The sequence below is a fragment of the Myotis brandtii genome, unplaced genomic scaffold, assembly GCF_000412655.1.
Source record: "Myotis brandtii unplaced genomic scaffold, ASM41265v1 scaffold236, whole genome shotgun sequence".
Classification (NCBI taxonomy): Eukaryota; Metazoa; Chordata; class Mammalia; order Chiroptera; family Vespertilionidae; genus Myotis; species Myotis brandtii.
In genome coordinates, this window is record NW_005358901.1 from 1,974,717 (window position 1) to 1,993,329 (window position 18,613).

At 51.7% G+C, this 18,613-nt stretch overlaps 1 protein-coding gene across 1 annotated transcript in view; it reads right to left on the reverse strand.

Annotated features, from left to right (window-relative positions):
• The window catches only part of KLF16 (Kruppel-like factor 16), an 18,459-nt gene extending 3,100 nt beyond the window's left edge, over positions 1-15,359 (reverse strand). The window contains exons 1-4 of the mRNA XM_014540064.1: positions 15,307-15,359; positions 13,849-13,870; positions 11,661-11,776; positions 10,535-10,593 (exon numbers count right to left, since the gene is read on the reverse strand). Of these exons, the coding sequence (XP_014395550.1) occupies positions 10,535-10,593; positions 11,661-11,776; positions 13,849-13,870; positions 15,307-15,359 (250 nt within the window). The remainder of the gene's footprint in view (positions 1-10,534; positions 10,594-11,660; positions 11,777-13,848; positions 13,871-15,306) is intronic.
• Between the last annotated feature and the right edge of the window lie 3,254 nt (positions 15,360-18,613).

The following is an 18,613-nucleotide window of genomic DNA, read 5'->3' on the forward strand; positions in this document are numbered from 1 at the left end:
AACCACGTCTGGGGTCTCCGCATCCCACCCCAGAGTCTCAAAGTCTCAACTGCCAACTTCTCCACAGCTGAAGGGGGGTGGGGGGCAAGGGCCAGCCTGGACCTCCACCATACCCAAGGCCAAAGGGCTGGGCATCTGGGACCCCAAGGTCCCCCTGGGCATTGCTCCGCCTGATCCCCAGAAGTGTGTGTGGGCGTGTGTACATAGAATGTGGATGTGTGTGTGTTGGGGGGGGCGGGGGGTAGGGACACAGCCTGGTCAGGGTGTTACCTCCTGACTTATACACTAAAAGGCTTACTCTGGAACACTTCGGTGACTAGGGCTGACCGTTTTCCTGGGAACACGTCCACCGGTGGGGGGGCAGGTGTGGGGGAGACAGACAGAAGAGGGTCCTCAGCCAGGAGTCAGATAAGACTCCCAAAGCAGGACCCCATGGTGAAGGATACAGACAGAGATGAGCAGGAGACAGCAGGAGGGACCACAGGACAGACCTGCAACCCTGGGGAGAGCAGGGCTGGCATTCTCAGGGTAACCTGGTGACATTAAGCTTTCAAGGCCTGCCCTGGGGGAAAGGGTTGTGGTGGGGGACAGTGGACTCCACAGGGACTCAGCCATCACCCTGGCCCAGGAAAGAGCTGTACTAAAGCCTTCCCTCCCCCATCCCTTCCTCCAGGCCACACATGGACACCCCCAGCATGACAGAAGAGGGGGTCAGAAGCCTAACAGGCCCCCCGGAAGTTTCTTGTGGGGTACCTGTCAGTCTTGCTCACAGCTAGGAGGTGACACGCGAACTCATTTTTTTTGGTTGATTTTTCTTTGTGAAATGGCATTTAAATATATAAAATAAATATCAAAAATATAAATCTTTGTTTTACTATGGTTGCAAATATCAAAAAATTTCTATATGTGACACGGCACCAGAGTTAAGTTAGGGTTTTTCAAAATGCTGACACGCCGAGCTCAAAAGGTTCGCCATCACTGGCCTAGGAGGGTGTGAGCCCAGGTGTCTGGGAAAGCGCACCAGTGCCACCTTCCCCGGGGAGGTGCTGAGGGGAGAGCAACTGTCCCCAAGACCGCAGGCAGCTGAAAATCCCTGGGGCTGTCCCCTCCACACCCCACCCTCCCCAAACAATCCACAGGCAGGGCCAGCAGCAGCTGGGGGAGGAGTCGCAGCAGGGACGTCTTCTACAGAATCAGGGGGCTCAAGAGAGTCTGGAAAAGGATCCCAACCTCGCCTCAGTGGGGGCGACCACTCAGAGGATGGATCTGGGGAAGGGGAATCGGTACGGGGTAGGGCTGCTGGCTTTGGACTAGACCCGGATGCCCCTCTGAGGGACATGCAGTCGTTAGCCATCTTGCAGGACACAGGCGGGAGAGCAGAGGGGAGGAGTCATCCAGGTGCTTTTGTGCTTTTGTAGCCCGCAGTAGGCTCACTTCCCCATTTGGGGCACTGGGGCTGGTCCCCACCTTCACCCCTCCACCCAGCAGTTCCACCTTCAAAGAGCAGGTTGCAGGGGTGGCAGCAGTGCCAGCCAGGGCAGGTCGAACGCAGCTGAAGCCGCTCAGAGCCCAGCTGCCGCACACAGCTCACGGGCGTGGGGACATCCACAGCCCCAGCCACAGCCCTCGCTGCTCACACGGTCCCGCTCCCACAACGTTGGGCAAATGCCTGCAAAGATGCCAGGCCCTGCCACCCTCTCACAGTCCGGGAAAGGGGGAACATTTAGAGACTCAGGGCCAGTGAGGGCCCCAGATATGGCCAGTTGGCTGCCCCGGGCATCCTGACTTGAACGGGTGCTAGGGAGCATGCCATGCCGTGGGTAAGGCCATGGTGGACTTAGCCCTGTGACCGGCTGGGCCGCGGTGAACTAGGGACAGCCAGGAACCAACATGAAGGATCAAGTCACTCCTCAGAATGGTCTCTCCTTCCCCTGCAGGTGCCCTACCCCACCCCACCCCCGCCCCCTTTCCTGGCTTTTAAATCTTTGTTCTCAGCATCTCCTGGGTGTGATACTGCTCCCCACCCCCAACCTGGGATGCCCAATACATCTCTGGAAAGAGTCTACAGACCCAGAAACTCAAGCTCAGACTTTCGGCTCTAGTTGGGCCGCAGCTAACATGTTTTCCCATCATCTCGTTCACCCACCACCCCAGTTTGAAGCTATGACTACTCCCACTTATTTAAAATGATGGTCATGCCCTAACTCAGCTGTGGGCAAACTATGGCCCGCGGGCCGGATCCAGCCCGTTTGAAATGAATAAAACTAAAAAAAAAAAAGACCGTACCCTTTTATGTAATGATGTTTACTTTGAATTTATATTAGTTCACACAAACACTCCATCCATGCTTTTGTTCCGGCCCTCCGGTCCAGTTTAAGAACCCATTGTGGCCCTCGAGTCAAAAAGTTTGCCCACCCCTGAATTAGCTCAAAGAAATTTGTATTGAGGAAAATATAGCTCTTAATAAGCTCTTAAGACATGTGTCTTAGAAGTGGTCAAAGTCATAGACCCAGATCCTATTGCCAGACGTAATTTAACTCTGATTATTCAGGAAAAGGACTGAAAGCTTATAGAAAATGTCTAGCAGAAGAAGAGTGATTTTTACAGACCCATCCAAGCAGCATTCAGTCTTCTTCAGTCCAAGGAGCTACTGGACATTGTAGCATCCCATGCATAAAAAAAAAATAAAATCATATAAAATGGTCATTTGCAGTCCCTCCCTTGTCCCTCTCCTCCCTCCTGGAGGGCCCAGGCTGCCCCAGCTCACTTCCTAACCAGACTGGCATCTTTGGCATAAAGGGGGGCTCTTGGTGCCGGAGGTGAGGAGGCACAGCTCCCACAGTCACCCTCCCCCAGTGTGTGAGTGTCGGAGACCTGACGTTCCGGAAGCATCAATGGGCGAAGGCGATCCACCCAGCCCCCCTCCCTCCCTGGGAGGCCAGCTCCTCACTCCCATATCATTTGCCCAATGCCTGGCCATCTGGGCCACCTTTATCAGGGAGCCTGGGTGGTGGGTGGTTATCACCCCCTGCAATGTTGGGGGGCCCTCCCTCACCCCCCAGCTGGGACACAGGCACCTGAAGCCAGTTCTAGCTGCTCTCTGCACCCCTGCCTATTGGAGAAGGAGGCTAGGCGGGGAGGGCAGTTCCTGGGCAACCATGCCCTGCTCAGGCCTAGCAATGTCCCCCTGCCTAACCCCAGATAAGCCACCAGCCTCCTGAGCCCCACCTGACCTTAAGAGAGCTCCAGCTCTGCCTGGGGGGCATGGCTACTACCCCCTCCAGGCCTCAGTTTCCCCATCTGCCTCTCCTCCTGGGGGCCTCTTCGGTAAACTATAATTATCACCACCACCCCGCCGCCTTGGGCTGTTGGATCGGAAAAATGGGGGTCACCCTAGCCCCTGTCCCCCACATCCTGAGGCTTCCCCCTCCTACCCAATTCATAAATCAGCCCCCCACCCCACCCCCATATAGTGGCCCGGCTCCTCAACCTCTAATCCCTTCTCCATAAACGGATTTTCCTCTGCAAAGCCCAGCTCCCCCAGCCTGTCCCGCACCCTGCCCTTCGGATTAAATGAAGCCCTTAGGCTGCTGTTCCCCCTCCATACCTCACACCACCACCTCCTCAAAATCCACACCCTCGGGCCCCTTCCCCCACCCCTGCAATCAGGGTGCTGTCCCCTCTCCTGGGACACACCCCTCCCTGCCCCACCTGATCCCAGGGCTTCAGGTTCCTACTGAGAAGCCTCTTCTTCCAAGGAAGCCTTTTCCTCCATCAACCCCCACGGTTCCAGGTCCCAGGGGGCAGGACTGCGCTCCCCAGAACCTTGCTCAGAGTAGGTGCTCAGCTACCATTCCTCAGACTAAGGTAGACAGGGTTTTAGAGTCAAGCAGGGGGGTCTGAACCTCGCCCCCGCCCCCCCATGGGACACGGGGCAATGTCTGGGAACATCTACGACTGTCATAACTGGGGAGAGCTCCTGGCACCGGTGGGTGGAGGCTCAGGTGAACTAAGCCCCCTCGAGGCACACATGGCTGCCTGCCTGCTGGGCACTGGGGGCGCAGGCAGGGGAGCCCTCGGAGATGAGGGAGGCTGGGAGAGCATAGACAGCCAGCCTCTCCTCCCGCCCCCGCCCCATCTCCCTGCTCTCACTCTTGTATCCACAGCAACCGCAGTCAACATTTCCCGCAGCTTCCAAAGTCCTTGCCCGCCCCACGCAGAAGAGCTCTGTGCTGGGCCAGGGGCTGCAGGCAGGGCACAGGAGACCGCAGGACAGCCCTCTCCGCTCCCTGTGCAGTTGGGTAGCCCTGTGAAAAGATCCCAGCGCCCCTCCTGGCCTCTTCACCGCCCCCATGCACCAAATGAAACAGGGATGATGGGGGCACCACACTCACCCCAGTGCCCGTCTGCTCATCTGTACAGTAAGGCTAGATCAGGATTGGCATTGCCTTCACAGAGAGAACAGACCTCAGTCTAGCTGGGTAGGGGCAGGACTCTCTCCCCAGGGCCCTTGGGAGGACGGCCCAGCAGACAGCTAGCTCTAATTATTCCCTGTTCCTAGCCTCGGGACACCCAGGATGAGCATGGATTCCCCACCCCCCAAGCAAGCTTAACAGCAGCTGCCCCGTCCACTGGGGGCCAGAAAAACCAAAAGGCCTTCACACAGGCTCCAGCAGGGCTTGGTGATCCTGGGAGTCAAGGAGACACTGAACGTGCAATCATTAAGCACACGAGTGCCCAAAATCCTTGAGAAACGGAACCAAGGGGTACCAGCCAAATGGGTCCAGGAGCTGCGCCCCACTAGGTCCTTGCACTGCTGTTATAAATACAGCTCCAAGACAGGGCATCCAGAGCCACAGCTCCCACAGGGCGCAGGACCCAGCACGGAGGGCACTCTGTCCTCCCCACCATCTGCACTCACCCTTGCCACACCCCAACTCAGCCTCTTTGGCCTCAGTTTCTCATTAAAAACAGGGATAGCAATACTGAAGTACTGGCCCCAGCAAGGAGTCCCTCCTCCCCCCTCGACTCAGGGAGATGGTCACCATTGCCTGGGGACCTACAGAGGTTCTAAAGGGTCCAGAGACACCCTGGAGAAGTGTCCCTTGGGAGCCCGGCCACCCCCTTCACTCCATCCAGAAAGTCTGACAGAATCCAGGGGGCAAAATCAAACCAAGTCAGGGCACTGGGGGTCCCCAAAAGGTTCTCAGAGAACAAATGCCTCAGGCCAGAGGTGGGACAGGTGGAAGGGCACAGTGATAAGTGAGAGATGGGATCCCTCTGTCCCTTCTGTCCTATCTCCCACGTCAGCCGCCCCCACCCCACGCTGTTGAGCCACTGAACTCTTAGGTACCGACCCACTGCCCAGAGAGGCACGTCCCCATCTTCACGGACCCCCTAAATGTCCCTCCCACAAACATGAGGATACCACTATCTTTAAAAGCAAATAACATGCAGCGACTACACAGAGAAAGATGGTCGCTCCTTTTAAGAGAATTTAGACCCCACCCAAGTCCTGTCCTGGCTGTGCTCACAGGTGGGCAGAGCCTCCATCCCCTGAGAACAAGGGACAGGACCTGAAGGAGCGGTGGGAAGAGTGCGGAATGGGGAGGGGGGCTGCCAGCACGCATGTGGCATTTGAGATCTGGCCACTGGCCTGGGGCAGCCTGCTGTGCGTGTCTGCCACACGACTGGGAACCTGCTTTCCTGCACCCTGTCCACGTGTTGCAACAATGGGAACCTGTCCACTGAGCCGAGGCCCACCATCCCTGCCCAGCCCAAACTCACAGCTTGGTGGGCATTCTCATGGTGGAGGGTGGGAATCTATGGGGAGGAGAGGGGGCCACAGCAGGATAAGGGGAGAGGGTGACAAAATAAAAGGGTGGCCAGCGCCCCTTGACTCCAGGCTCCCCTAGTTGCCCCACCACCCACTGGGCTGAGAGAGGTGACAGTGTCCCGGGAAACTACTGCACAACCCTGTGCACCTTCCGGGTTCTGCAGCAAGTGGGGGCAACAACACGCTAGAAACACGAGGAGGACCTGATTCCTCCAGGGAGTCCTCCTCTCCTATCTCTCTCCTCCCCAGACTAAGGTCCCAGCCCTCACTCTCAAACCCGTCTCCGCCTAATTAAAACACCCGCCCCCGCCCCATCCTGGCCCCGTGCCAGGAGCGGCGCCTTCCTCGGAGGAGAATCCACAACGCTGCCCCGCAGACCGGGACTCGACTCCTCCTCCCTCTCTACAGCTAAGGAAACTGAGGCAGGGGAAGAACGAGAACTCAGAGCTGGGTGCTCCAACCACAGTGCACACCACCCAGACCCAAACGCCACAGAAAATAAAAAGAAAGCAGCCACTGGAAGAGGGGGCTGCCTGGGAGCCCCGATCCCACGCCAATGGCTGCCTGCCTGCTGGGCACTGGGGGCGCAGGCAGGGGAGCCCTCGGAGATGAGGGAGGCTGGGAGAGCATAGACAGCCAGCCTCTCCTCCCGCCCCCGCCCCATCTCCCTGCTCTCACTCTTGTATCCACAGCAACCGCAGTCAACATTTCCCGCAGCTTCCAAAGTCCTTGCCCGCCCCACGCAGAAGAGCTCTGTGCTGGGCCAGGGGCTGCAGGCAGGGCACAGGAGACCGCAGGACAGCCCTCTCGGCTCCCTGTGCAGTTGGGTAGCCCTGTGAAAAGATCCCAGCGCCCCTCCTGGCCTCTTCACCGCCCCCATGCACCAAATGAAACAGGGATGATGGGGGCACCACACTCACCCCAGTGCCCGTCTGCTCATCTGTACAGTAAGGCTAGATCAGGATTGGCATTGCCTTCACAGAGAGAACAGACCTCAGTCTAGCTGGGTAGGGGCAGGACTCTCTCCCCAGGGCCCTTGGGAGGACGGCCCAGCAGACAGCTAGCTCTAATTATTCCCTGTTCCTAGCCTCGGGACACCCAGGATGAGCATGGATTCCCCACCCCCCAAGCAAGCTTAACAGCAGCTGCCCCGTCCACTGGGGGCCAGAAAAACCAAAAGGCCTTCACACAGGCTCCAGCAGGGCTTGGTGATCCTGGGAGTCAAGGAGACACTGAACGTGCAATCATTAAGCACACGAGTGCCCAAAATCCTTGAGAAACGGAACCAAGGGGTACCAGCCAAATGGGTCCAGGAGCTGCGCCCCACTAGGTCCTTGCACTGCTGTTATAAATACAGCTCCAAGACAGGGCATCCAGAGCCACAGCTCCCACAGGGCGCAGGACCCAGCACGGAGGGCACTCTGTCCTCCCCACCATCTGCACTCACCCTTGCCACACCCCAACTCAGCCTCTTTGGCCTCAGTTTCTCATTAAAAACAGGGATAGCAATACTGAAGTACTGGCCCCAGCAAGGAGTCCCTCCCCCCACCTCGACTCAGGCAGATGGTCACCATTGCCTGGGGACCTACAGAGGTTCTAAAGGGTCCAGAGACACCCTGGAGAAGTGTCCCTTGGGAGCCCGGCCACCCCCTTCACTCCATCCAGAAAGTCTGACAGAATCCAGGGGGCAAAATCAAACCAAGTCAGGGCACTGGGGGTCCCCAAAAGGTTCTCAGAGAACAAATGCCTCAGGCCAGAGGTGGGACAGGTGGAAGGGCACAGTGATAAGTGAGAGATGGGATCCCTCTGTCCCTTCTGTCCTATCTCCCACGTCAGCCGCCCCCACCCCACGCTGTTGAGCCACTGAACTCTTAGGTACCGACCCACTGCCCAGAGAGGCACGTCCCCATCTTCACGGACCCCCTAAATGTCCCTCCCACAAACATGAGGATACCACTATCTTTAAAAGCAAATAATATGCAGCGACTACACAGAGAAAGATGGTCGCTCCTTTTAAGAGAATTTAGACCCCACCCAAGTCCTGTCCTGGCTGTGCTCACAGGTGGGCAGAGCCTCCATCCCCTGAGAACAAGGGACAGGACCTGAAGGAGCGGTGGGAAGAGTGCGGAATGGGGAGGGGGGCTGCCAGCACGCATGTGGCATTTGAGATCTGGCCACTGGCCTGGGGCAGCCTGCTGTGCGTGTCTGCCACACGACTGGGAACCTGCTTTCCTGCACCCTGTCCACGTGTTGCAACAATGGGAACCTGTCCACTGAGCCGAGGCCCACCATCCCTGCCCAGCCCAAACTCACAGCTTGGTGGGCATTCTCATGGTGGAGGGTGGGAATCTATGGGGAGGAGAGGGGGCCACAGCAGGATAAGGGGAGAGGGTGACAAAATAAAAGGGTGGCCAGCGCCCCTTGACTCCAGGCTCCCCTAGTTGCCCCACCACCCACTGGGCTGAGAGAGGTGACAGTGTCCCGGGAAACTACTGCACAACCCTGTGCACCTTCCGGGTTCTCTGAACCAATTTAATATAGTAAAGTCACATTTCCTAATTCAGAATGTGGTAAAGCATTTTATAAAGGCCTACTTACTTAATTTTAACAGAGTAATAAAAGTAACACAATTTATATTTTGGTTGCTCCCAAAGTGAGTCTCGAGCTTTGTGAAAATGTATTATATAATCAAGGGCTGCACATAGTCTGGCCTATGTGTACTTGTACAAGCATATCTTGATGTGTGCTGCAGTCCAGAATGGTAAAAATCACATTTTTTTCCACTGGGGAATATAAGATAATTTATCAAAATTCCATTACTATCTGTGGTCTTATTAAATTGTTGAAATCGTTTTACTTTTTGAAATATTTTTTAAGTTTTTTAAAAAAAGATATGTATTTATTGATTTCAGAGAGGAAGGAAGAGGGAGAGAGAGATAGAAACATCAATGATGAGAGAGAATCATTGACTGGCTTCCTCCTGCATGCCCCCTACTGGGGATCGAGCCCACAACCTGAGCATGTGCCCTTGACCGGAATCGAACCTATGGCCATTCTGTCTGCAGGCCGACGCTCTATCCACTGAGCCAAACCGGCTAGGGCATTTTTTAAGTTATTAATAAATCATAGGTATTTATAATATCACCTTTTAGTATTTTCTTAATAGACTACTGAGTTTTTACCCTTCTACTCTAGTAGACAACTCCATCTTAAATTGTTTAGATAATATAAACCCATTCCTATATAAATATTTAATAATATTATCAAAGAAACTCTTAATTATAGCTGATGTACATTAATTTTTAAGGTATAGGAAATATATTTACATCAAAATAAAGTTGACTTAGAATCAGAGTGATTAAAGGAAAATTTTTCTTATTCTATAAAGAATGCCTGCAATTCCATTTGAAAAAGACAAGCAACCTAATAAAAAAGCTAAGCAAAAGGCATGAATAGTTTTTTAAAAAGCAATTTGAATAGCTCTTAAAAATATGAAAATATGCTCAATCTAACTCATAAAAGGAAATATAAAATTAAAACTGTTGTGGCATACTATGCTGTTAAGAATGAGGCAGCTTTGAAATAGTAATATGAACTAATCTAAAGTATATAATTAAGAAAAATAAAATTCAATCTGCATATGAATTAATTAGATATATTTTATATTAAAAAGATACATACGTATGTATATGCATTGGTTATCTCCAAAAGGATATGTAGGAAACTACTTCTGGAGAGAGCATCTAGGTGGCTGCTCGGAGTAGAGGAATCCTTCATTTTCTTCATATTTTTAAAAAGTTTTTATTGCTGGCTTAACTACCTATTCAGAATAATTCATTTTTAGAGACAATATTGTCATAGAATACTAAAATCTGTAAGGGACCTGTATCTGCCATTCCTTTTACAGCTGATTTCGAGTTGCCCAAGAACTTTCGATCATAGAGCTGTTGATTTCAGCCCAGTAGTTATCAACTGGACAAGCAGGTCTTCCTAGGTATACAGAGATCTTATTTCTCTTCATCATTGTATTCCACTTACCTAGCATACAGTAGATGCTCAATAAGTATTTGAATGAATTCAACAAATTTAAGGTATTTATTACTCTGTGGCATGGTACTGGCAGAAAGTATTTCATCTTCACCTTTGAAAGAAGAAAAAAAAATTTGTGTTTCCTGTTCAAATGTGTTTGTTATATATTAATTTTTATTCTAAAGAAACATTTCTGAAGTTATAAATTGTTAATCATTTTTCAGACACAGGCTTCATGTCCTATTGACAGAAAACCTTTTCAAGCAGTCTTTAAAATCAGTTCATTGGAAGGTTGTGTTAAGGTAAGGCTTAGATTTTATTTTGCAACATGAACAGTATAAATACAAACTTAATTCAATTTTGTTTTAAAAGAGTTCGTTTGAATGAATTTGTGACTTGTTGAACTTTAGCTTTAATATGTGATTAACATTCCCCCTTAGCATAACAAACCCAGACTTTTCTACAAGAATTCAGAAATTCTCTTTTTTTTCCTTTGCCCGCTAAAGAGGATATATTTTTAGTGTGAGGACCTTTATTTAAAAAACATTTATTGATTAATTATATAGTGCTTTATGGTGGTAGTCCCCAAGCTGCACCCTGAGGCCCCCCGGGCCTCCCTGGCCTAGGTACCGGAGGAGTGGGCCGCCCCACCCCCCGGGTCGAACGAACCTGTGTTCGTTCCTCTTTTTGCGCCCCATTCGGGAATCACTCTGCTCGCCTCATTAGGGCTGAGGATTGGTGTGCGTTCGGGAGGGCGAGAGGAAAGGGGTTGGGAAAAGGAACCTACTAGAATCGCAAAAGCTGGGCTCGGGGCGCCTTGGCGAGGCAGAGCGTCCGGCCCTGCCGAGACACGCGGGTCGCGGACACCGCTCCCCGGCGCTGGGCAGGGATCCTTGTAGCTTAAACGATGAAAGTGTGGTCTCTCTAAGCTCCCGATGGTGTCCAGGCCAAGTTTAATAGCTGGGGACGCAAATGGCCGGGGCCCGCAGCCCCAAAGTGGTGGGTGCAGGCCAGTGGGCGACCACGCCCCCGCCCCTTCCTATGCCAGCGGTAGCGGCGTTGCAGTGGCCTGAGCGGCCTCCAGGGGGCCTGCACGGCCTCCCTGCCAGGTTACAGTCCCCAATGCTAGCTTGACGACCTGCGTGTGGACAGGGGCCGTGACCCTGGCCCCATCCCGGAACTCTATCCTTACCCTCTCCACCCGCAACTCCTAACTGACCTGATACCGCTGAGCTCCTCTGCCCCCAGGCTAGCCACTGTCCCCTGGGCTCCCGCCCCTTGGTACTAAGTTGTGGCGGCCCGGAGGGAAAAGAGGGGAATGGAGAGTTGACTTCAGGATGCAGAGGCGAAATGCAGCCCAGTGGGCTCCCTTTGACAGACAAGCCCACTCTCCCAGGCCTGGGGTTCCGAGGCCCACTCTGGACAGCCATTATCCAGGTGGCATTCATTGGGCGCTGGCGGTCAACATTCCTGCCGACCGGGGCCCCTTGTACCTTTGAAGATCTAGGTGGGTCACCTGGGCAGGCCCCCAAGGCCCCCATCTCAGCAGTCCCACCCGCAGGTGCTGCTCAGTCCCCACAACTCAATTTCTCCAAGTCCAGAAGAGGCAGGCAGCCCCTGGCAGGATCTCCCCACCAGGCAAATAGCAGGGTGAGAAAGAGGCTGGGACCTTTCGTTCCTTCTGCCCATGTTTATTGGACCAGAAGCCCCACAAAGGCTGACCTCCAGGGGCTCAGTCTAGGGCACGGCAACTGGAAGTCTGACAATGGCATGGGTGAGCAGGCACAGGCCTGACAAGTGGAGGAAGTAGGGGTAGTGTCCCAGAGGCAGATCCACCTGGGGCCTGAAGTGTGAGAACCTCAGGCTGGTGTGGCAGGAATACAAGGCAGTGGCTGAAGAGGTGCCCTCTTCCTACAGGGGGAAGGGGGTAAGCTGTGGCAAGGCAGGGGTCAGGACTGCCATACAGCTGTGCCCAGCAGACTGAGTGGTCCGGACAAGTCATTCTCTCAGGTCCTCAGATGTGCACCACTCCCAGGGATAATGAAGGGCTGGGGCCTCCATCTATGGGCCACGACAGCTGCTCTGCAGGCAGGAGACCCCTGCTCCACTTGTGGAATTTCTCTTTACACCCGGGCCACCAGCACATATATAGCCCTCAAACCCCTATGACCCCCCAACCCCCCTCTCTGACCCCATGCTCAGCTCAGCCTTGTACCTGGTCACTCTGTTCTTACTACAACCCTTCAGTTGTCATGCAGAAATCAAGGTTGCAAGAGGGCTGAGCAGCAGCCTTCCAGTGCACAGAGCTAAGTGGTAGTGAGAGTTTGGGGAATACACAAAGGGAGATGGCCTGAGCTTAGTCCAGATGAGCACCCCCCTGGTGTTAGTCCCTCCTTTCTCCAGACCTGTTTCCTCAACTAAACCGGAGACCATCTTTGCCCTTCACTGAGAGCACCAAGGGGCTCAGGGATGGGGCAGATGCAGCCAGATGTGGAGGTGGAGGGCACGCAGGTGCAGGTGAGGGGAAGGCTACATAAAGTAGGGTGCACCCTGGAGCACATGTGCCCATAGGAAAGGTACACAGATAGGTCAGGTCAAAATCAAGGCTCCAGGGTATGTATGTGTGTGTGTACGTATAGGCATACTGGAATAGCCAATATCTTCTTTTAAGATAGTGAAGCCTTAATTTTTTGTTTTAATAGTACTTTCTGTACAACTTTTACCCATGTGTATTTTTTACTTTTATTTTCTTTAAATGTCAACAGGTATCTAGGCAGTGCAATTATGGGCCACCTGTCCTTTGTTTTTTATACTTTTCTATATGAAAAACGATTTTTAAAATAAATCCCCCCTTTAGTGTGGACTGGACTCAGGGACTCACTTCCTAAGAAGAGGGGAGGAAAGGGGGAGGACAACAACCTGCAGTGGTAACACCCTGCTGGACCCACCTCAGCCAGGTGGTCAAGGTCCACCTCAGGTTGATGTCCTGTGTGTGTTGGGAACTCCTGATGGGATGTGACCCGAGGGCACCTCACATTGGTATGCTCTTCCCAAAAAACCACTGCCCGAGTCTATTCATGAGAAAACAGAAGGCCAAATTAGGGGACATTTCATAAAATGCCCCCAAACTGTCAAGGTCATGAAAAAAAAAGAAAGACTTGAAGTGCCCTGGATTGTAAGAAACTGAGGAGATGTGATGTGGGGATCTGGGTTGGATCTTGGGACAGACAGGACGTCAGTGGAAAATATGAGACTGGCATGTAGTTGATGGGAATGCACACAAGCCCATTTATTGGCTTTAACACAATGTTAACATGAGGGGCATTGGGTGAAATGTAGATGGGAACTCTCTAAACTGTCTTTGCAACTTTTCTGTAAACCCACATGATTCCAAGATGAAAACATCAAAACAAACGTGGAGAGGGAACATGGGAGTAATTTAATAACAATGACCACATGGATAGTAGCAGCTTACATCAGAGGAACTACACATGGTTTCATTGCTCTGTATACAGCTTACCAAAACTGCCAATTTTGTGCCCTTTGACCCAGCAATTCCACTCCAAAAAAGGTACCAAAAAATATTCATAAAGAAGCAAGTATGGCCGAACCAGTGTGGCTCAATGGTTGAGTGTCAACCTATGAACCAGGAGGTCATGGTTTGATTCCCAGTCAGGGAATATGTCCAGGTTGCAGGCTCAATCCCCAGTGTGGGGCATGCAAGAAGCAGCCGATCAATGATTCTCTCTCAAATCAATAAAAAAATATTTTTTTTACAAAGAAGCAAATATGTGTAGCTGCACTATTTGTAATTGGAAAAAAGAGACACCACCTCAACACTGGTTATTAAATTATGGAGAAAGTGCCTTGAGAGAACCAGGACACAGGACACAGGGTCAGGAAGGAGGAGCCAGCTCCAGCTCCCGAGGAGGCCCGTTCATGCTGTGATCTGTGTTTTCACCGGTAGCCTGCCCAGTGATTACCTGTGGAGGGGCCTGCAGGGACCTGGGAGGAGCAAGATGGGATACAGAGGTTTAGGAGGCAGTGGACCAGCTCCTCAGAGGAGCACGTCAGATAGCACATGCCCTATTCAGCCACCTGCCTGGCGTTGGGTGTTGTCAGATATGACCCTAACCACTCAGTGTTTGTCCTGTTCACTACTCTGATAAAAATACTGCCCTAGTCCTGGCCCATAAGGCTCAGTTGGCTGAGCACCGTCCTGTGCACTGAAAGGTCACCAGTTCCATTCCTGGTTAGGGCACATACCCAGGCTGTGTGTTCGATCCCCAGTCAGGGTGCTGCAGGAGGCAGCCGATCGTTGTTTCTCTCTCTCCCTCCCTCTCTAAAAGTCAATAAAAATATATTAAGCCCTAGCTGGTTTGTCTCAGTGGATAGAGCGTTGGCCTGCGGACTAAAGGGTCCCAGGTTCAAGGGCACATGCCTGGGTTGTGGGCTCAACCCCCAGTAAGGGGTGTGCAGGAGGCAGCCAATCAGTGATTCTCTCTCATCATTGATGTTTCTCTCTTCTTGTCCCTTTCTTTCTGAAATCAATAAAAAGATATTTGAAAAAAATAAAAATATATCAAAAAGGCCTGGCCAGTGTAATAAGTGGTTAGAGCGTCGACCCGCACACAGAAGGGTCACAGGTTCGATTCCCAGTCCAGGGCATGCACCAGGGTTGCAGGCTAGATCCCTGACCCTATCAGGGTGCATGCAGAGACAAACAATCAATGTTTCTCTCTCTTTCCCCATTCTTCCCTTCCACTGTAAAAAAATCAATGGAAAAAATATCCTCAGGTGAGGATTAACAAGACAAAACAAAAAAATTGGTTTCTTTAGATGCTACCCATTTCAAAGAGTCACCAGAGTTTATATATATCTGCCACCCCTCCTAGTCAAGCCGATGTTCCAGCAGCAAGTCAGCCTTTTGTGATAGAGCATTTTAGAGATTAATGCACGCTTCCCACTCTCTGAAGGCATCCGTGTTTATTTCCAACATGTGTGAGACTACTTACCACGGTCCAGGGATCCCTCACAGCCAAGAGCTCAGGGTAGGACAATGGACGTGGCCAGGACGAAGCAAGCCCCAGCCAGGCCTAGCCAGATAGTGGGCATATGACTGCCCTACCACTGGCATGCCACACAGAATGCACTAGCCCCTGCGCAGAGCCACGGGGGACAGACCCAGGGGCCCCATTCTCTCTCCAGGAAGTTGGAGGGACAGAATCTGGCTCTAACCTGGTGTTCACTTACTTCCTTTCACACGGGGATTCCCTCCCCAGAGCTCTTGCTCATCCTCACTCCTTGGGCTGGCCCAGGACCCCTGAAAGTAGAGGCTCACAGAGGCACAACGCAGGTTTCCAACTGTCTGGCTCTCAAGGCTACCCATGGCCCTGGCCTCCGGGCCACCTCTCACAGGCCCATGCACTTCTAGTCCCCACCTGATCTGCTGAAGGAAAAAAGCCATCTTCAGGATGCCCTCCTCCTCCAACATGAGTCAGGGGGAGCTCTGCTAGGCATGCTGGGCTTCAAAAAAATGGCCTCGGCCAGCCCCAACCCCCTCCGAGTGTCACCTGCACATGCTACACACACACACACACACACACACACACACACACACACACACACACATGAGTGTGGTCTGTGCCCTGCCAGTGCCAGGCACTGGGGTCTGATGGCTCAGAGTTCACTGTCCAGCAAAGGCATGAAGTGGCCCAAAACTATAAGCATCACAGGAATCGAGGCTAGTGCCACCCAGGCAGGTTCCCAGGGCTTGGCCCTGGGGGCAGCTTTGCCTGAGCTGTCTCCCCTATAAGTGGAAGCAGTAGGGATGGTGAACCCAGCAGCTCAGGATTTTCATAAAGATCAACTTGGCACATGGCAGCAGCTGTGAAATGTAAGGAAGAGGGACTCTGATGCTGGGCCAGCATTCTGGTCGGATGAATCCCACAGCCAATAGTTGGTCCTGCACCCTAACCATGAACCCTAAGCACTGCCCCGGCGGGAAGGGAGCTGCCCATGCCTTTAGACTAGGGTGCGTGGGGCCCCCACTAGAGGCCTCATCTCAGATCTGGGCCCCACAGTCATGCACTGCCTTCCTGGAGAGGGGGGTTTGTGCTCAGGGTCCCACTGAGCAACAGAACGCCACTGCCAGGTGTGAGCGCATGTCCGGAAAACTTACAAAATGGAGAACAGAAAAGTTGGCCCTTCTTCCGGGCAGCCAGGCCCATGGGCCATAGCAAATGAGAGGAAAGGGGGCGCATTCTGGAATGTACCACAGGCTTCCCCTTATCACTGCCACTACATGGTAACCCCAAGTCTGGAGAAAGGCCCAGGGTGAGCCCCTCACAGGCATCTGGTGTGGAGAGAGCAGTCTCAGCAGACTGCCTCGTCAAGGTCAACATCGTGTGCTGTGGGGGTGGGGAGGAGGACACATACTTAAATTTTCAGAATCCTTTCTATCATGGAGTGTGTCTTGTGGAACTAGCATTGCATGATTTACGTGCAAGGGATCACCTGTTTATTATAAGATGACAATTTTCTCTCAACTAAATCTATAAATCTAAGCAATGCCACTTCCTGCAAAAATAAAAACTGAGGGTGAGGGAAGTGGATAAGCCCATCTAAGGTTGACAAGAAAAAAGAACCTGCAGAGGAGATGGGCTTCCAGACCTCCGTGATCAAGACAGTGGGGCTCAGGCTAACTGGGATGACAGCCTAGAACTACCCACACGCAGGCCGGGGCTCAGCACACCATAAAGATGGCACTTCAGTGGGGAAAGACGGCTTTTCCAGGACAGGTAGTTGGGGCAAATGATTTAGAAAAAGCAGTTTGTGTTCCTACCTCACTCTTTCTGAAGAGTAGTTTCTAGAATTAGACCAAAATTTAAATTATTTTAAAAAGAAACCATTACATTTCCAGAAGAAAATATCAAATGTTATATTATCTTGGACTAGAGAAACTGTTTCTGAGTGTGACACAAAATGCAGGAGCCACATATGAAAAACACTAATAATAACTAATAACTTTAAGTGCCTGGCATAAATAAATAAATAAATATGAAAGACAAACAAAAAGACACAATCCAAGTCAAAGACAACGACAGAATGGGAAAAACACTTTAACAGACAATGGGCTAATTGCTTTAATATTGAAAGTGCCTAGAAAAGAGTAACACCAACAACTCAATAGAAAAATGGGCAAAGAATATGTAATACAAACAGCTTTTAAATATAAGCACATTTATAATAAATATAGGTCTTTCCAGTTTCAAAATGGTAGAAATTATCAACATAAAAAATAAATCTGACAAAAGCACTGAGATCCATTGTACTTCCTAGGAAACAAGTAAAGCTACAATGAAACTATTTTATGCCTACCAGTTCTTCAAGATCAAGCAATGGGGACACTAGCCCCTTCCTTTGTTAGGAGGGGGACAATTTGGTATGACTGGTTAAGAGATTATGTACCCAGTTAGAGATCTGCACAAAGCCTTTTGACCTAGCACTTCTGCACCAAGGAATTCAGCCGACAGAAATATTCCTACTTGGCTATAAGTATAGTCAACCTAGCATTGCTTGTTATAAGACTGGAAAGAACCTAAATTTCAACCAACAGGAAATAGGATAAATACACAGTACTAATAAAATATGATACAGCCATTAAAACGAATGAGTTCATAAAAGCACTCTCCAAGTGGGATCACATGGTGAGTGATGTTTTGTACAAACGAATTAGATGTATGTGCATAGACTTTCTCTGTTGATGCATAAGAAACTGGTTTATCTCTGCCCCAGGGGACGGGGAACCAGGCCTTGGAGGTCAGGGGTAGGAATGACATGGAGTTTTCCCCTGGGACCCTTACATGCTCTGCATTTTTTACTCTGTGTATCTGAAAACATTTTTGTTCAGTTGTAAGCAGTTGCTTTGAACTTGCTGTATTATGGGCCCCGTCTCTCAGTAAACTTATATTCATATCGGATAGGGTGAAAAGACAACATGCTCTGTGACAAGTGCAGCACCAGGGGTCAGCAGGAGGGAGTACAGGGCTGAGTCAGGAGGGTTATTTGGGGAAGAAACTGCAGCAAGAGACTGCGAGGAAGTCAGACTGGTTAAGAAGAGTTAACTATGCTGGGGGCCTTGGGCTTAGTGAGGGTATGTCAGACCCAAAGACCAGTCTGTGCAAATGTCCTGGGGTAAGAGCAACCAAGAGCTAGAGCCATAGATGCTCTCTACTCTAATGAATACATATCTCATGTGTAGTTTGGCTTCTAAACGTCCCGTATTATCAAAAATGACCCCAGACTCCCAGCTGGAGGGGCCCATGGGGCTCGGGAGGGGCGAAGGCACCAGCAGCTTCCCCACCCACTCCCAGGCCAGGGCACTTTCCACTGATAGGGACGGGTGGGCCAGGACTCCAGACTCTAAGGCTGGATTGCCCGGAGGCCAGGATCCGGAGCAGCCTGGAGGGACGGCAGAGGAAAGGTTTGGTAGAAAAGGCGTCTCCCGCGTGACACCCGGTGAGTCACCTTCGGTCGGACAGTGACACTCTCTATGGCCCCGGCGGCCCATTCTAAGCTCTCTGAGCACCCAAGTCTCTCCTTCCCCATTACAAGCAACCAGAAGTTCTGCGGAGCAAAGCACTACGAGGCCAAACCGGCCGGCCTGGCGGGAGCGATCTGCCGCCTGACCCACTAAGTGTCCACACGGAGACCAGCGGAGGCGCCTGGGCACGGTGGGCCTGCGTG